The 12,237-nt window shown below is 39.5% G+C and overlaps 3 protein-coding genes across 3 annotated transcripts; 2 read left to right on the forward strand and 1 right to left on the reverse strand.

The window, feature by feature from the left end:
• Positions 1-2,541: 2,541 nt before the first annotated feature.
• Positions 2,542-3,022, forward strand: LOC106330784 (uncharacterized protein At4g04775-like). The gene is made up of 2 exons (XM_013769199.1): positions 2,542-2,574; positions 2,720-3,022. Exons 1-2 carry the CDS (start codon positions 2,542-2,544, stop codon positions 3,020-3,022), a joined length of 336 nt encoding a protein of 111 aa, XP_013624653.1.
• Positions 3,023-6,719: 3,697 nt separating this feature from the next.
• On the forward strand, positions 6,720-9,916 carry LOC106334919 (receptor-like protein kinase HERK 1). The gene is made up of 2 exons (XM_013773309.1): positions 6,720-6,953; positions 7,077-9,916. Exon 2 carries the CDS (start codon positions 7,096-7,098, stop codon positions 9,601-9,603), a length of 2,508 nt encoding a protein of 835 aa, XP_013628763.1. The 5' UTR covers positions 6,720-6,953; positions 7,077-7,095; the 3' UTR covers positions 9,604-9,916.
• Positions 9,917-10,113: 197 nt separating this feature from the next.
• On the reverse strand, positions 10,114-10,703 carry LOC106334055. The gene has a single exon (XM_013772414.1). It carries the CDS (start codon positions 10,654-10,656, stop codon positions 10,240-10,242), a length of 417 nt encoding a protein of 138 aa, XP_013627868.1. The 5' UTR covers positions 10,657-10,703; the 3' UTR covers positions 10,114-10,239.
• Positions 10,704-12,237: the final 1,534 nt, after the last annotated feature.

Below are 12,237 nucleotides of genomic sequence, written 5' to 3' on the forward strand. Positions count from 1 at the left end.
TCCGTTTTGGACTCCTTCTGTTGCTGCTGCTGCTACTGCTCCGGCTTCGGTTTCTGCTCGTGCTCCTGCTCCTACTCCTGCTTCGGTTTCTACTAGTGGTCTTGCTCCTTCTTGCAGTGCAGCTTCTGCTCCTTATCGCAGTCGAGCTTCTGCGACTGCTCACACTGGTGGTCCTGCGAATGCTGCAAAGACAAGGTCTCAGACAAAGGTAAACAAGAAGTAGATCCTTTTTCATGTCTTCGGTTGCTGTTCTATTTTCATGTCTTCGGTTGCTTTTCTTTTTGATGTACTCAGTTGATGTTCTTGTGGTTTGTAATATTATTGTAAGGATGATGTTGTCTTTTCTGTGTGTAATATTTATGTAAGGACGATGTTTTGGATCATGTGTGTAATATTATTGTAAGGATGGATGTCTTTCTTTGTAAAATATTTCTTTAAAAATTATTAATGTCATGTTTTGTGTTTTATAACCAGGATGCAGACTTGTCTGATGTGTTTGGCAGCTTATTTAGCACCTTAGATGTCAATGTAGGGACCCAAGAGCACTTACAAAAGACAATGGGCAACCTTACACAAGAGTCAAATGTTGACGGTTTTGATCCATCTCAAGACAAGCAGTCCGAAGGACCTTCTGCTTCACTACGCCAATGACTTTTTTTCGGCCAGAGATCTTCAAAACACCATTCTTGATTGATAGTGATGATCTAGAAGTCTGTTGCAAAACTAAAGACTATGAATTGGTTTTCCTTCCAGAAGACAAATGGGCCAAACTAATTGAATGGACCTTGAATCCCACGTAAGTTGTATTTGAATTGTTTTACTTATTTTTCTCAAATCTACCTCATAAACATCATTACATCAATGCTTTCTCTTTACAGAGTACTTCAGATTGGGCCATCTACATTTGATGCAGAGTTAGCTTCGCGAAAAATTGGGCTTAATATTTGGTTGAAGAACTTTGTGAGTTTAGCTCAGAATTATTTTGCAGATTGAATTTTGTTGTTGGTTCTTATTCCTAAACAAAATTGTATTGTCTTTTTCAGGACATGGACGCCATGATGTATTGTTTCGGGAAAAAACCGCATTGCGTCAATGGAGGCCAGACCGAGTTGCATTTTTGAGCTGTATGTTCAGTAATCAGATCATCACGGCCTATGGCAAGTTTGATGGAAACAGGAGAGGGTACAAAATCGACGACAATTTTCTCGAGTATGGAAGAGGTGAGCTTCCATATCATGGAAGCACATGTTCAGTATGGAGCGTTGATGTCGATCGTCTCTACATTCCTATCTGTGTTAACCAAATCCACTGGATCTCTATTTGCGTCAATCTTGTGAACCGGACAGTTGATGTCTTCGATTGTGGGGGTAAGAAGAACAACAGGGTCGTGGAAGCTTTTGCCGTCCTCATTCCAAGAATCGTCAAGGCTGTCCAGTCGCCAGAGAGAAAGAAAGATTTCAATGTGAAACAGTATACTGTTTCATATGTCCCCATGCGCGGCCTAAACATGAGTGGTAATGATTGTGGTGCTTATTCGTTGAAGTTCATAGAGTGCCATCTATTTGCCTTAGATTTCTCTTTGGTGAATGACGAGAACATCAAAGAAGCCCGACACAAGATAGCGTATGATCTTTGGGAAGCAGCAAATGATGAGGTCTTGCAGTCTCGGATGTCCACATATAAGCCTCCAAAGCGTGCTCCGGTGAAACCTGTTGACCTCGGTTGAGTTTATGATGTTTTTGCTTGATGCTCTTAGATTTCAAGTTTGTTTCATCTTTGGGTTTAAGACATGGTTATTTGATTCTTACATTACTCTTATTGTTATGGAATTATTGCTTTGCTACTATTTTACTGTTTTATGAATTACTTTTAGGAAATAAATCACATAGGGTGTATACCCTAAACCCTAAAATACCCTAAACCCTAAATTAGCTATGATTCATACCCTAAAACCTAAAGTAACTATGATTCATACCTTAAACCCTAAATCAGCTATGATTCATACCTTAAATCCTAAATTAACTATGATTCATACCCTAAACCCTAAATTAGGTTGGATTCATATCAAAAACTTTAATATATATAGGTTTCAAATACAATACCCTAAATCACATAAAGATTGAATAATAATTTTTTGTTTAAAAATTAAGAATTAAGTATATTAACATGACGATTTTATAGATTATTAAGTTATAGTTATAGAAATTAGTATTTTCAAATTTTGTCTTCATATAGTTCTCATATGTCGATTTTAGTGTATTAGGGTGTAGTATTTTAGCAGCCAATATAAGGGTTATAGAGTATAACCGTTTATGGTTTATACCCACTAGGCCCACCTGAAAGATCTTAAAACCCGACCCTAAACCAGGATCCACACACCCCCAAACACGTGATTTTCTTTTCATTTGTCGAAACTTAAGAAAATAAAGTTGAGAGAAAAGGGGATTAGGGTCTTTGTCTGCGAATCCTGTGAATCTCGAAATGAAATCACAATGACCAGTTCGTCGACTTCTTCTGCTCATTTTCCTCGAATCTCTAATCATGGTGAGCCCACAAGATGTTGGTGTGGCGAGGGTATAACCACTTTTGGTTCATCGACGGCGGAGAATATGTATCGACGATTCTACAGATGCCAAATCGCAAGAGATGTAAGTCCATGTTTCGATTTCGTGCTGCAGTTAAATCCATACTGACTGATTTTTGGTTACTTTTGCGATAGAGAAAAACTGAGAATCATCTATTTAAATGGATTGATGAAGCTTTGATTGACAAGATATGGATGGTAGATGCGAAACATGAGAGAGTTGCTCAAGAGATTACGAAGTTTGAAGAAAGGGTTATGGAAAAAGTGAAGTCCGAGATTGTTAGAGTTGAAGCTGAGATGTCGGAAAAGCTCGAAGAGAAGGTGAACTTGGAGATTGCTAGAGTTGAACAGGAGATGAAACAAAAGCTAAAGATTGTGACGGTGGCTATGGTTGTTGTGGGAGAAATCGTAGGAATATGGACTTCTCTTACTGTCTGAGCAAGTTCCAGTGATTGGTTGCTTGTTGTTTGAGTTTGATGGGTTCAAAATAGCTTAAGTTTGCATTATTGTTTTCATTATGATCGACTATAATACACTTGATGGCTTCTTGTTGACTTTCAGTTGCTGACTATTATCAGCTTCAGTTCACAATCTAATACTTATCGTTTGTTTTCTGTTGTTTCAAAGCTAGTAGCTTCAGTTTATTGCTTCAGTTCACAATCTTCTTGTCTGAGTTTCTTGGGTACGAAAGAGATTAATGTTGCAGTAAACTGCAGTAAAAATACAAGAGAGATAACAAGATGTCAAATATCCATAACGAAGAACAATAAAATCCAAAACCAAGCAAAAAAAGTAAATCAAGTAACCAACACCATAATGAAAAACAAGCTAATCAAAAGCAAGAAAATCCAAAACAACGAACTGGCTAAATAACTCTGTCACATGTAGCTATGTTATGATTCTCTTTGCCACATCGACTGCATCTGCGCCTCTTTTTTTCTTGAGCTCCTTACGATGAACAGAGTTTGTCTTCAACCGTCTCGTATCTGCGCTTTCTTCTCCTTCCTGCTCCTCTTCTTGATTCAGGAGGTACCACATTAGCATTTCAAACATCATCTGGAACAACCCAACTATCCTCAGGAACACCTATTGGATTGATAGTTTCTTGATAAGCTGTTCGCCAAGTGGAAGTCGTGTACATGTCATCCGTTAGTGAGGATGGGGCTCGACCAACTGTTAAACCAGCCTTGATTGCGTGTCTACATGGGATTTTCAGTAGGTCGTATTTCCCACATGAGCAGGTTCTTCTGTCCAAATCAACCAGGCAGTCAATTGTATCTCCGCGAACCAAAAAACGGTACTCGTTAACTGGCTGCACCAGAAATATTTTACCCTTATTAATCCGCATGTCTATCTTTTTCTCGATGGCAATAGTTAATGGTTTTGTGTGCTTCCTACTTTGTTTGCGGCGTTCGAAGAACCAACGGGTCAGCATTTCTCTGATGCTATCCAACAAAGGAATGACTGGATACTCTCTTGGTGTGCGCAAACCAGAGTTTATTGATTCAGCTGGGTTTGTCGTCCTGATGTCATACCTGAATCCTGGAAACTGACAGCGAGCCCACTTTGTAACATCTGCATCTTTTAAATATTTTCCAATAGTTGGACTAATATTGCACACAGCTTGGAATCGCTTCTGAAATCAATGACTCTATAAGCTTTAGATGCTTTTGCAATCAATCCAGCCAGTCCCTTTCCTCTGTAATGTGTGACCACATTATTAACAAATGGTGGATGCAAATTCCATGTTGAGAAAGAGGATACACATTCTCTATTGCCTTACAAAGTGAGGCATTTCTGTCTGACACAAAAGCTAGAGAATGCTCGTCCGCAACAACAACCTTTAGCTGTCTCATAAACCAATCCCATGAACGATCATTTTCTGAGTCCACAACCGCAAACGCAACAGGATACAAGTTAGAGTTTCCATCTAAAGCTGTCGCAGCAAGTAATACTCCTTTGTATTTGCTCTTCAAAAATGTCCCATCAACAACAAGAACTTGTCGCATGGCTGTCTGAAAACCTCGTACTGATTGGCCAAACAAAACGAAGAGAAATCTGAATCTACCATCAACATCGGTTTCATAAAACATATACGTTCCTGGATTAGCTTCTCTCAGCATGTGCAAGTACTTTGGAATTTTTCCAAAACTCTTCTCCGGAATACCTCTAACCATGCTAATTGCAAACTCCCGAGCATCCCATGCTAAGGACTTAGATATCTCGCATCCATGTTCCATCCTCATAATCTGTATGACATCATTAGTTTTGGGACCTTCTTCCACACCATCATACCTATGCATTATTAGACCGCCAATTGTTTTTGCAGAAGCTGTTCGGCTACCATTATTCATACTCGACGCAGCGTATGTATGATCCGCCACATATTTTTTGATGATAAAATATGTGGAACCTGATAACCCCTCATCCTGAACACTCCATTTGCAAGGGTTGTATTTGCATCGGATGTACCAAGGTTTTCTGTCAGATTTCACAACTTTGTAATCGAAGTTATGCTTCATTGCTGACATTTCCAAAGCTGCTTTCAACATGGTTTTTTTTGAAACGTTTCATCCCTCTTCACAACATCCATCAAAGAAAACCGAACACTTTTTCCACTATCGTCTTCTTTTGCACTTATGGCGAGAACATCATCTTCTTCATAGCCGTTTGAGTTAGAATTATCTTCAACATCCTTGCTTGATTCAGATGAACTAACACTGTCATCTCGAGGTGGAAACGAGGAAGGTTCATCTTGCTCTCTGAAAGGCGAGTTAGATTTCTCATTATCAACCCCAATGTTGCCGTTGTTTCCCCTGATAGGTGAAGCAGACACACACAACCCTGTAGAAGCTTTTCACGTACATTTGTAAGAAATTTTTTGACTTGCCGATCACTCTCAATGATAACTGGGGGACAGTCTATTGAACTGATTAACTCCATAGGTAAGTAGCTTAACTCAAGCTCGACAAGGTTTTGGTCAATTCCAAAATCTTCAAAAGCCATACGCCTTATATCTTCAAAGGAACTTGTCAATTCTATGTACTGTACTCTACCTCGTTTGTTCTTATCAATCGCAAATCCCCATCCTTTAAGGGGATCAAATTTCCACAACCACAAAAAGCATAGATATGCATCTTCTTCAACAAGAAATTCAAAATTTTTGAATGAAAAAAAAAAATCAAAATTGTCTCACCAAGAAGAAGACCACGATTTTAAAAAAAATATATATACTTGGAAAACACGAAATTTAAGGAAAATAGATTTAGAATATATTCTCTTAACAGATTTTGGAGATATTTAAGAAAAATATACAATTAAAAATTCGTAGAACATACATTACGTTGTTCGAAGAATAAAGGAATGTGGTAGATTATGGAATCATATTATGGCAGAGTAAGGAGACATGACAGATTTTGTCATTTCGCCTCTGTAGATATATAGGAAATAATAGTTAATCAAATCTACCGTAGTTTAGAAATAAAAGATATGTTAGTCGTTTAATTCTACCATGTCTACCGTAGTTCAGAAATAAAAGAAATAGTGGTCATTCAATTCTACCTTGCTAGAATTATAACAAATGGTCGATTTAACGTTCTGCTGGTTGCAGATATTCATATAGTTAGCCGAATATGCAATCTACATTCTCGTAGACACTAGATTATGTTTTCTGCCATCGGTAGACCAAAATATGAAATTGTGTTCCACAAATATTTATTCAACAAAAGTATTTTTCATATGTTTGTCTCTTGTTTATATACATTTTGTATATTTTTCCATATTTTTCTGATTTTTAAAATAATTGATATGATTTTTAAAGTTGATCAGAAATATCTAAATCCAAATCTGATCGAAAAGAGATTTATGGCAAAGGGACGATGTACTTATTTTTCTATTCAGTTTTGGTAATTTTTTCTTAAAACAATTATCCGATGACCAACAACAGCTTTTCCATAGACATATTAATTGCGACGAATGTTTTACGTTTCTAATCATTTTCTTGAAATTCCATATTTCTCTTCGTTCTTAGCCATTAATAAAAATACAGCAAGAGAAAATTGGATGTGTTGACAATTTATTTTTATTATTCTCCCATATTCTTACTCGTAAAGAAATAAATAAAAATATACTCATGAGTTTCATATCTTTTGCAGAGTTCAAAAAGAATCAAACCTCTCCTGTTACCAGTCTGTTCTTCGCTGGAAACTACTCTCTTTTCTCGAGTACAATTTTTCATATTATTTTATAAAAAAAAGAAGCTCAAAAATCTGAGTTTTCGGTTTCTTGATTTATTGATTAAGCTCTCTGATCCCGAACTCTAGCCCTTTGATGGGACCGATATCTCACCTCAATCCCTTGTCTTAAAAAGGTAGTTTCTATCGTGTTCTGTCTTAATTTATGCTTTGGATCTTAGAAAGTTGCCATTTTTTTGCTGTGTGTCTAGTGCATATGAAAATCTATCTGATTGAATACTTCACCCGATCTGTTACAGTTTCTTTGTTGGGTCAAAGATGGGAGTTGAAAAGTTGGGAACTTTGATCTTCGTTTCAACGATTACGTGCTTGATTTGCATCTGCCATGGATTCACACCTCAAGATAATTACTTGATCAACTGCGGCTCACCGGCCAATTCGACACTCATGGATCGAGTCTTCATGTCCGATAAGCTCGCCTCCAACTTACTCACCTCTTCTAGCAAACCAGAGATCCTCGCGAGTCAAAGTAACAGCTCCGACGTTTACCAGACGGCGAGAGTCTTCACCGGAGTCGCTACCTACAAATTCTCCGTCGTCGCTCGTGGCCGCCACTGGGTTCGTCTCCATTTCAATCCATTCAATTACCAAAACTACCAAATGGGTTCCGCCAAGTTCGCGGTTTCAACGCAGACTCATGTGCTCTTGAGCGATTACACAGTCAACGGCTCCAAAGTTGTAAAAGAGTACTCTTTGAATGTTGGCACGGATGATCTCGTCCTCACGTTTACTCCCTCTGCTAGTTCGTTTGCGTTTGTGAACGCTATTGAGGTTATATCCGTTCCCGACGCATTGATCGCTTCTTCTCCCGCTCCGAGGCTCGTAGGCGGCTCAGGGATGTTTCAACAGAGCTTGTCAACACAGGCTTTCGAGACAATTCACAGATTGAACATGGGGGGTTCGCTCGTTACGCCTAACAACGACACTCTGACAAGAACTTGGCAGCCTGATTCGGATTTTCTGCTTTCGAAGAATCTAGCCAACACGGTGTCTAAGATTTTGTCGGTTAAATTTGTTCCAGGCTTTGCAACAGAGGACACTGCGCCGAGCACCGTGTATGGTACTTGCACTGAGATGAATAGCTCAGGCGACCCTACTAGCAATTTCAATGTCACGTGGGAGTTCGACGTGGACCCTGGCTTTCAGTACTATTTGCGCTTCCACTTCTGCGATATCGTGAGCGTAGCTCTCAACCAGCTCTATTTCAATGTTTATGTCGACTCAATGCTCGCTGTTATGGACGTTGATCTCAGCACTTACGTGAACACACTGGCTGGTGCATACAACATGGACTTCGTCACCCCCTCGCCGAAAGGTACTAATAAAATCCGCGTTAGCATCGGTCCATCGAATGTCCACACCGATTATCCCGACGGTATTGTGAACGGGTTGGAGATCATGAAGATGAATAACTCTCGAGGCCAGCTCAGCACCGGGACATTTGTTCCAGGTAGTACTAGTTCGGGTACTAAGCAAAAGAGTGTGGGATTGATTGTCGGTGCAACCATTGGTCCGTTGCTCGCGTTAGTCCTCTTGGGAGGTTGTTTTGTGTTGTGTAAGAAGAGGAAGCGCGGCCAAGACGGTCATTCCAAGACATGGATGCCGTTTTCGATAAACGGAATGTCGGTGGGAAGCAAAGTGTCGTATGGAACTACGCTTACAAGTATAACAACCAATGCCAATTACCGTATCCCCTTTGCGACGGTTAAAGATGCTACAAACAACTTCGACGAGAGTCGCAACATCGGTGTTGGAGGTTTTGGTAAAGTCTACAAAGGAGAGCTTAACGACGGCACGAAAGTAGCTGTGAAAAGAGGAAACCCGAAATCTCAGCAAGGGCTTGCGGAGTTCAGGACAGAGATCGAGATGTTGTCGCAGTTCCGTCACCGCCATTTGGTTTCTCTGATTGGTTACTGTGATGAGAACAGCGAGATGATATTGGTTTATGAGTATATGGAGAATGGAACGGTAAAGAGTCATCTCTACGGCTCGGGTCTTCCTAGCTTGACGTGGAAACAACGGCTTGAGATCTGCATTGGTGCGGCTAGAGGATTGCATTACCTTCACACTGGTGACTCGAAACCTGTCATTCACAGAGACGTGAAATCCGCAAACATATTGCTTGACGAGAACTTCATGGCCAAAGTTGCGGATTTTGGACTGTCTAAGACCGGACCTGAGCTTGATCAAACTCATGTGAGTACTGCTGTGAAAGGCAGTTTCGGGTATCTCGACCCCGAGTACTTCAGAAGGCAACAGCTCACTGAGAAATCAGATGTCTACTCCTTTGGTGTGGTTCTCTTCGAGGTTCTTTGTGCTAGACCTGTTATAGACCCGACGCTTCCGAGAGAGATGGTGAATCTTGCGGAATGGGCGATGAAATGGCAGAAGAAAGGGCAGTTAGATCAGATCATCGACCAGTCTCTTCGCGGAAACATCAGACCAGATTCGTTGAGGAAGTTTGCAGAGACTGGTGAGAAATGTTTGGCTGATTATGGAGTCGATAGGCCGTCTATGGGAGATGTGTTGTGGAATCTTGAATACGCTCTGCAGCTACAAGAAGCTGTCATAGACGGTGAACCGGAAGATAACAGCACGAATATGATTGGAGAGTTACCTCCGCAGATCAACAACTTCAGTCAAGGGGACACGAGTGTTAACGTTCCGGGAACCACGGGACTATTTGAGGAATCGAGCATTGATGATCTCTCTGGTGTTTCCATGAGTAAAGTGTTCTCTCAGCTTGTGAAATCCGAAGGAAGATGATGAGAGGGTGGGAACAGTGATAGTGCCCCGCGAAAAGTTCTGATATTGTAACAGGAAAGGAAGCAAAACATGTAATGAGGAAAGAAAGCATCAGGTCTTTTGTCTGCTCGAGCTGTTTCTTATGTGTATTTTTCATCGGTAATGATACAAATAGTTTGAAAAAGTTTCCTATTTTATCCTCTCTTCCCTCCTCATGAGTTTGTATGCTATTCTGAAGTTGTCTGATATTTGTTTGTTCTTTGTTTCTAAGTATATGTTTTAACACTCTTATTGCTTCAATTGTACTCTTTAAGTTTAGAGAAGTTTTATTACTTTTACATGTTCTCGTTTGGGTTTAGTTTTTGTTTTAGTTCTCTTCTTAAATCATTTTGAGGTTTCATCTTCCAGCAGTATTGTTCCGGTTACACTGAATCATTTCTTTCTTCACCACGGCCATGTCTTGAACCACTATTTCTTTCTCCAGTTCATACATAAACAAACTCTATTCAACCATTTATTCTTGAACCACTGTTTCAAACATACACTGCTAAATAAGAGCCATCAATTACAAACTTGCGTTGACAAAAAAAAAATTACAAACTTGCAAAATTTATTTTGTTTTATTAATTCTCAAAAATCTCAAACCATGACTTTACTTCACGGATCTTTGTTAACTTTAGTAGAGGAAGTACAAGAAAAGCACTTCCATACGAGACTCAAAACAAATGCCCTACACGGCGTTGCTTTGCTCTTTTTCCTCCTACCTCTCTTCGTTGTCTCTGCAGACTTCTTTTTCTCTCCTCTGTTCAACTGGTCACCGGTCTTACTGCCCCCTCGACCACCTTCTTCTTCATTTTCTTTTCTAGTGAAAGTGTAGCTTCTGAGGTACATTTGCCTACAAGTTATGTTGTTCATCACCATGGTACGATGCTGGCTATTGCCGTGGCTTATTGACTTGACAAACTCCACCTCTGCCATCGGCCACTTGTGGAGGTTGGTGTAAATCGTCACCTTCGGGAGGGAGTGGACGTCGCTTTCGATGTTTACGCAATTATCTATGCATTTGGAGGCCATTAAAGCTTTTTGGTGGGTACTTCAAACTTCTAGTGTGAACAGTTATCCTTCTTTTGTGAACATTGGGTTTAGGTTTAGGATGTTTGATATATATAGCTTTATCATTATGTTTATTTATTTATTTTATTTTAAAAATAACCAAGTCAGGGGAAAAATTGAGAGGTTTTCTCAACAATGTGTATACTTTGTCAACTCTATTTTCTGAAGTTTATTTATTAAGAAAAAGCTCTCCTCCTATCCCTCTTGCGCGCATTACGAAATCCGTTCACCCTTCTAAATCGTTTTATATTGAGTTAGATCACTTCTCAGCGTAATTCTGTTGTATTTATATTCTAAGTTAATCACGTTGTGAAACCTTATCTCTCACAATGTAGTGTATTATCACCTAGTTAAATACCTTATAGAACGTAAAAAATTCAAAGTTTTTATAGGTACCCTATAATCCCAAAAGACAGAAAAAGCTCTAGTCAATAATGTTTTGTCAAATAATAGAGCTTGATAAGAAGCAGAGCACAAGTCAGTAATGTTTTGAGAATAATCGTTGCCTCTCTACCTATATATGTTTTTTTCATATTAAGTAATTACGGTGAAACCTAACAAGCAGAAGGAGCGTTCCAAACGATCAGAGCCTAACCAGGTGGAGCGTTAACGAAAACCAGTAGATAACAAAGAAGCAACTACCGATCGGCGTTGGAAAAATGTACTTGGTTTACATAAACTTATATGTAAAATAAAAAACTGTTATAAAAATAAAGGAAAATTCTATCTTTATTAATAACGTAGAAGTTTCTTATATAGGAGATTATACCGTCATAGATAAATGAAAAGATTACAAATCATAATCTCTTGGTTATGAACCATCCCCAATCTGGTTCATAACACTCTCCCTTGGATGCCATAACCATTTAGAACTTGTAATGTGCTTTAATGTTGCCTCATTAAAACCTTACCAGGAAAACCCAATTGGGACAAAACCATGGTGAAGGAAAAAGAGTACAATACATATTACCCTCCCTGATTTGGACATTACTGAAGGTCTCTTGGACCTCTCCAATTTTCTGCAATCCGTGGGTGATGAAGATCTTGGGCAGAATACGCTTCGTCCTCGAACATGATAGTTCACTACAAGAAAACAACATGGATACTGAGGGAAAAAATCGTCGGAATAACGTTATTCCGACGACATACCGACGAAACAAGTCCTCGGAAATAATTCCTCGGAATTTCTTCTTTCCTCGGAATTCCGTCGGATACCGACGGAATTCCGAGGAAACACATTTCCGAGGAAATTCCGAGGAGCACCAGTTTGTCGGAAATCTCCTCGGAATATACCGAAGGAGTACTTCGCCGGGATATACATCAATCGATGCGTTTTTGGACATATACCCATCGATCGATCCGTTTATAAAAACACGTTCGGAATATACCGAGGGATACCTTTCCTCGGAATATTCCGTGGAACATCTCCCTCGGTATATTCCGAGGAATATCTCCCTCGGTATATTCCGAGGAAGATGTCCCTTGGTATATTCCGAACGTTTTTATATAATTGGATCGATCGATGGGTATATGTCCAAAAAC

The sequence above is a fragment of the Brassica oleracea genome, chromosome C3, assembly GCF_000695525.1.
Source record: "Brassica oleracea var. oleracea cultivar TO1000 chromosome C3, BOL, whole genome shotgun sequence".
NCBI lineage: Eukaryota > Viridiplantae > Streptophyta > Magnoliopsida > Brassicales > Brassicaceae > Brassica > Brassica oleracea.

What these genes read in the sequence shown, in the direction of transcription:
- LOC106330784 (XM_013769199.1), top strand. Translation starts at nt 2,542, where the DNA reads ATGGTGAGCCCACAAGATGTTGGTGTGGCGAGG. An exon ending in AAGATGTTGGTGTGGCGAGG is followed by an intron (nt 2,575 to 2,719) that starts GTATAACCACTT and finishes CTTTTGCGATAG; the next exon opens with AGAAAAACTGAGAATCATCT.
- LOC106334919 (XM_013773309.1), top strand. Translation starts at nt 7,096, where the DNA reads ATGGGAGTTGAAAAGTTGGGAACTTTGATCTTCGTTTCAACGATTACG.
- LOC106334055 (XM_013772414.1), bottom strand. Translation starts at nt 10,656, where the DNA reads ATGGCCTCCAAATGCATAGATAATTGCGTAAACATCGAAAGCGACGTC.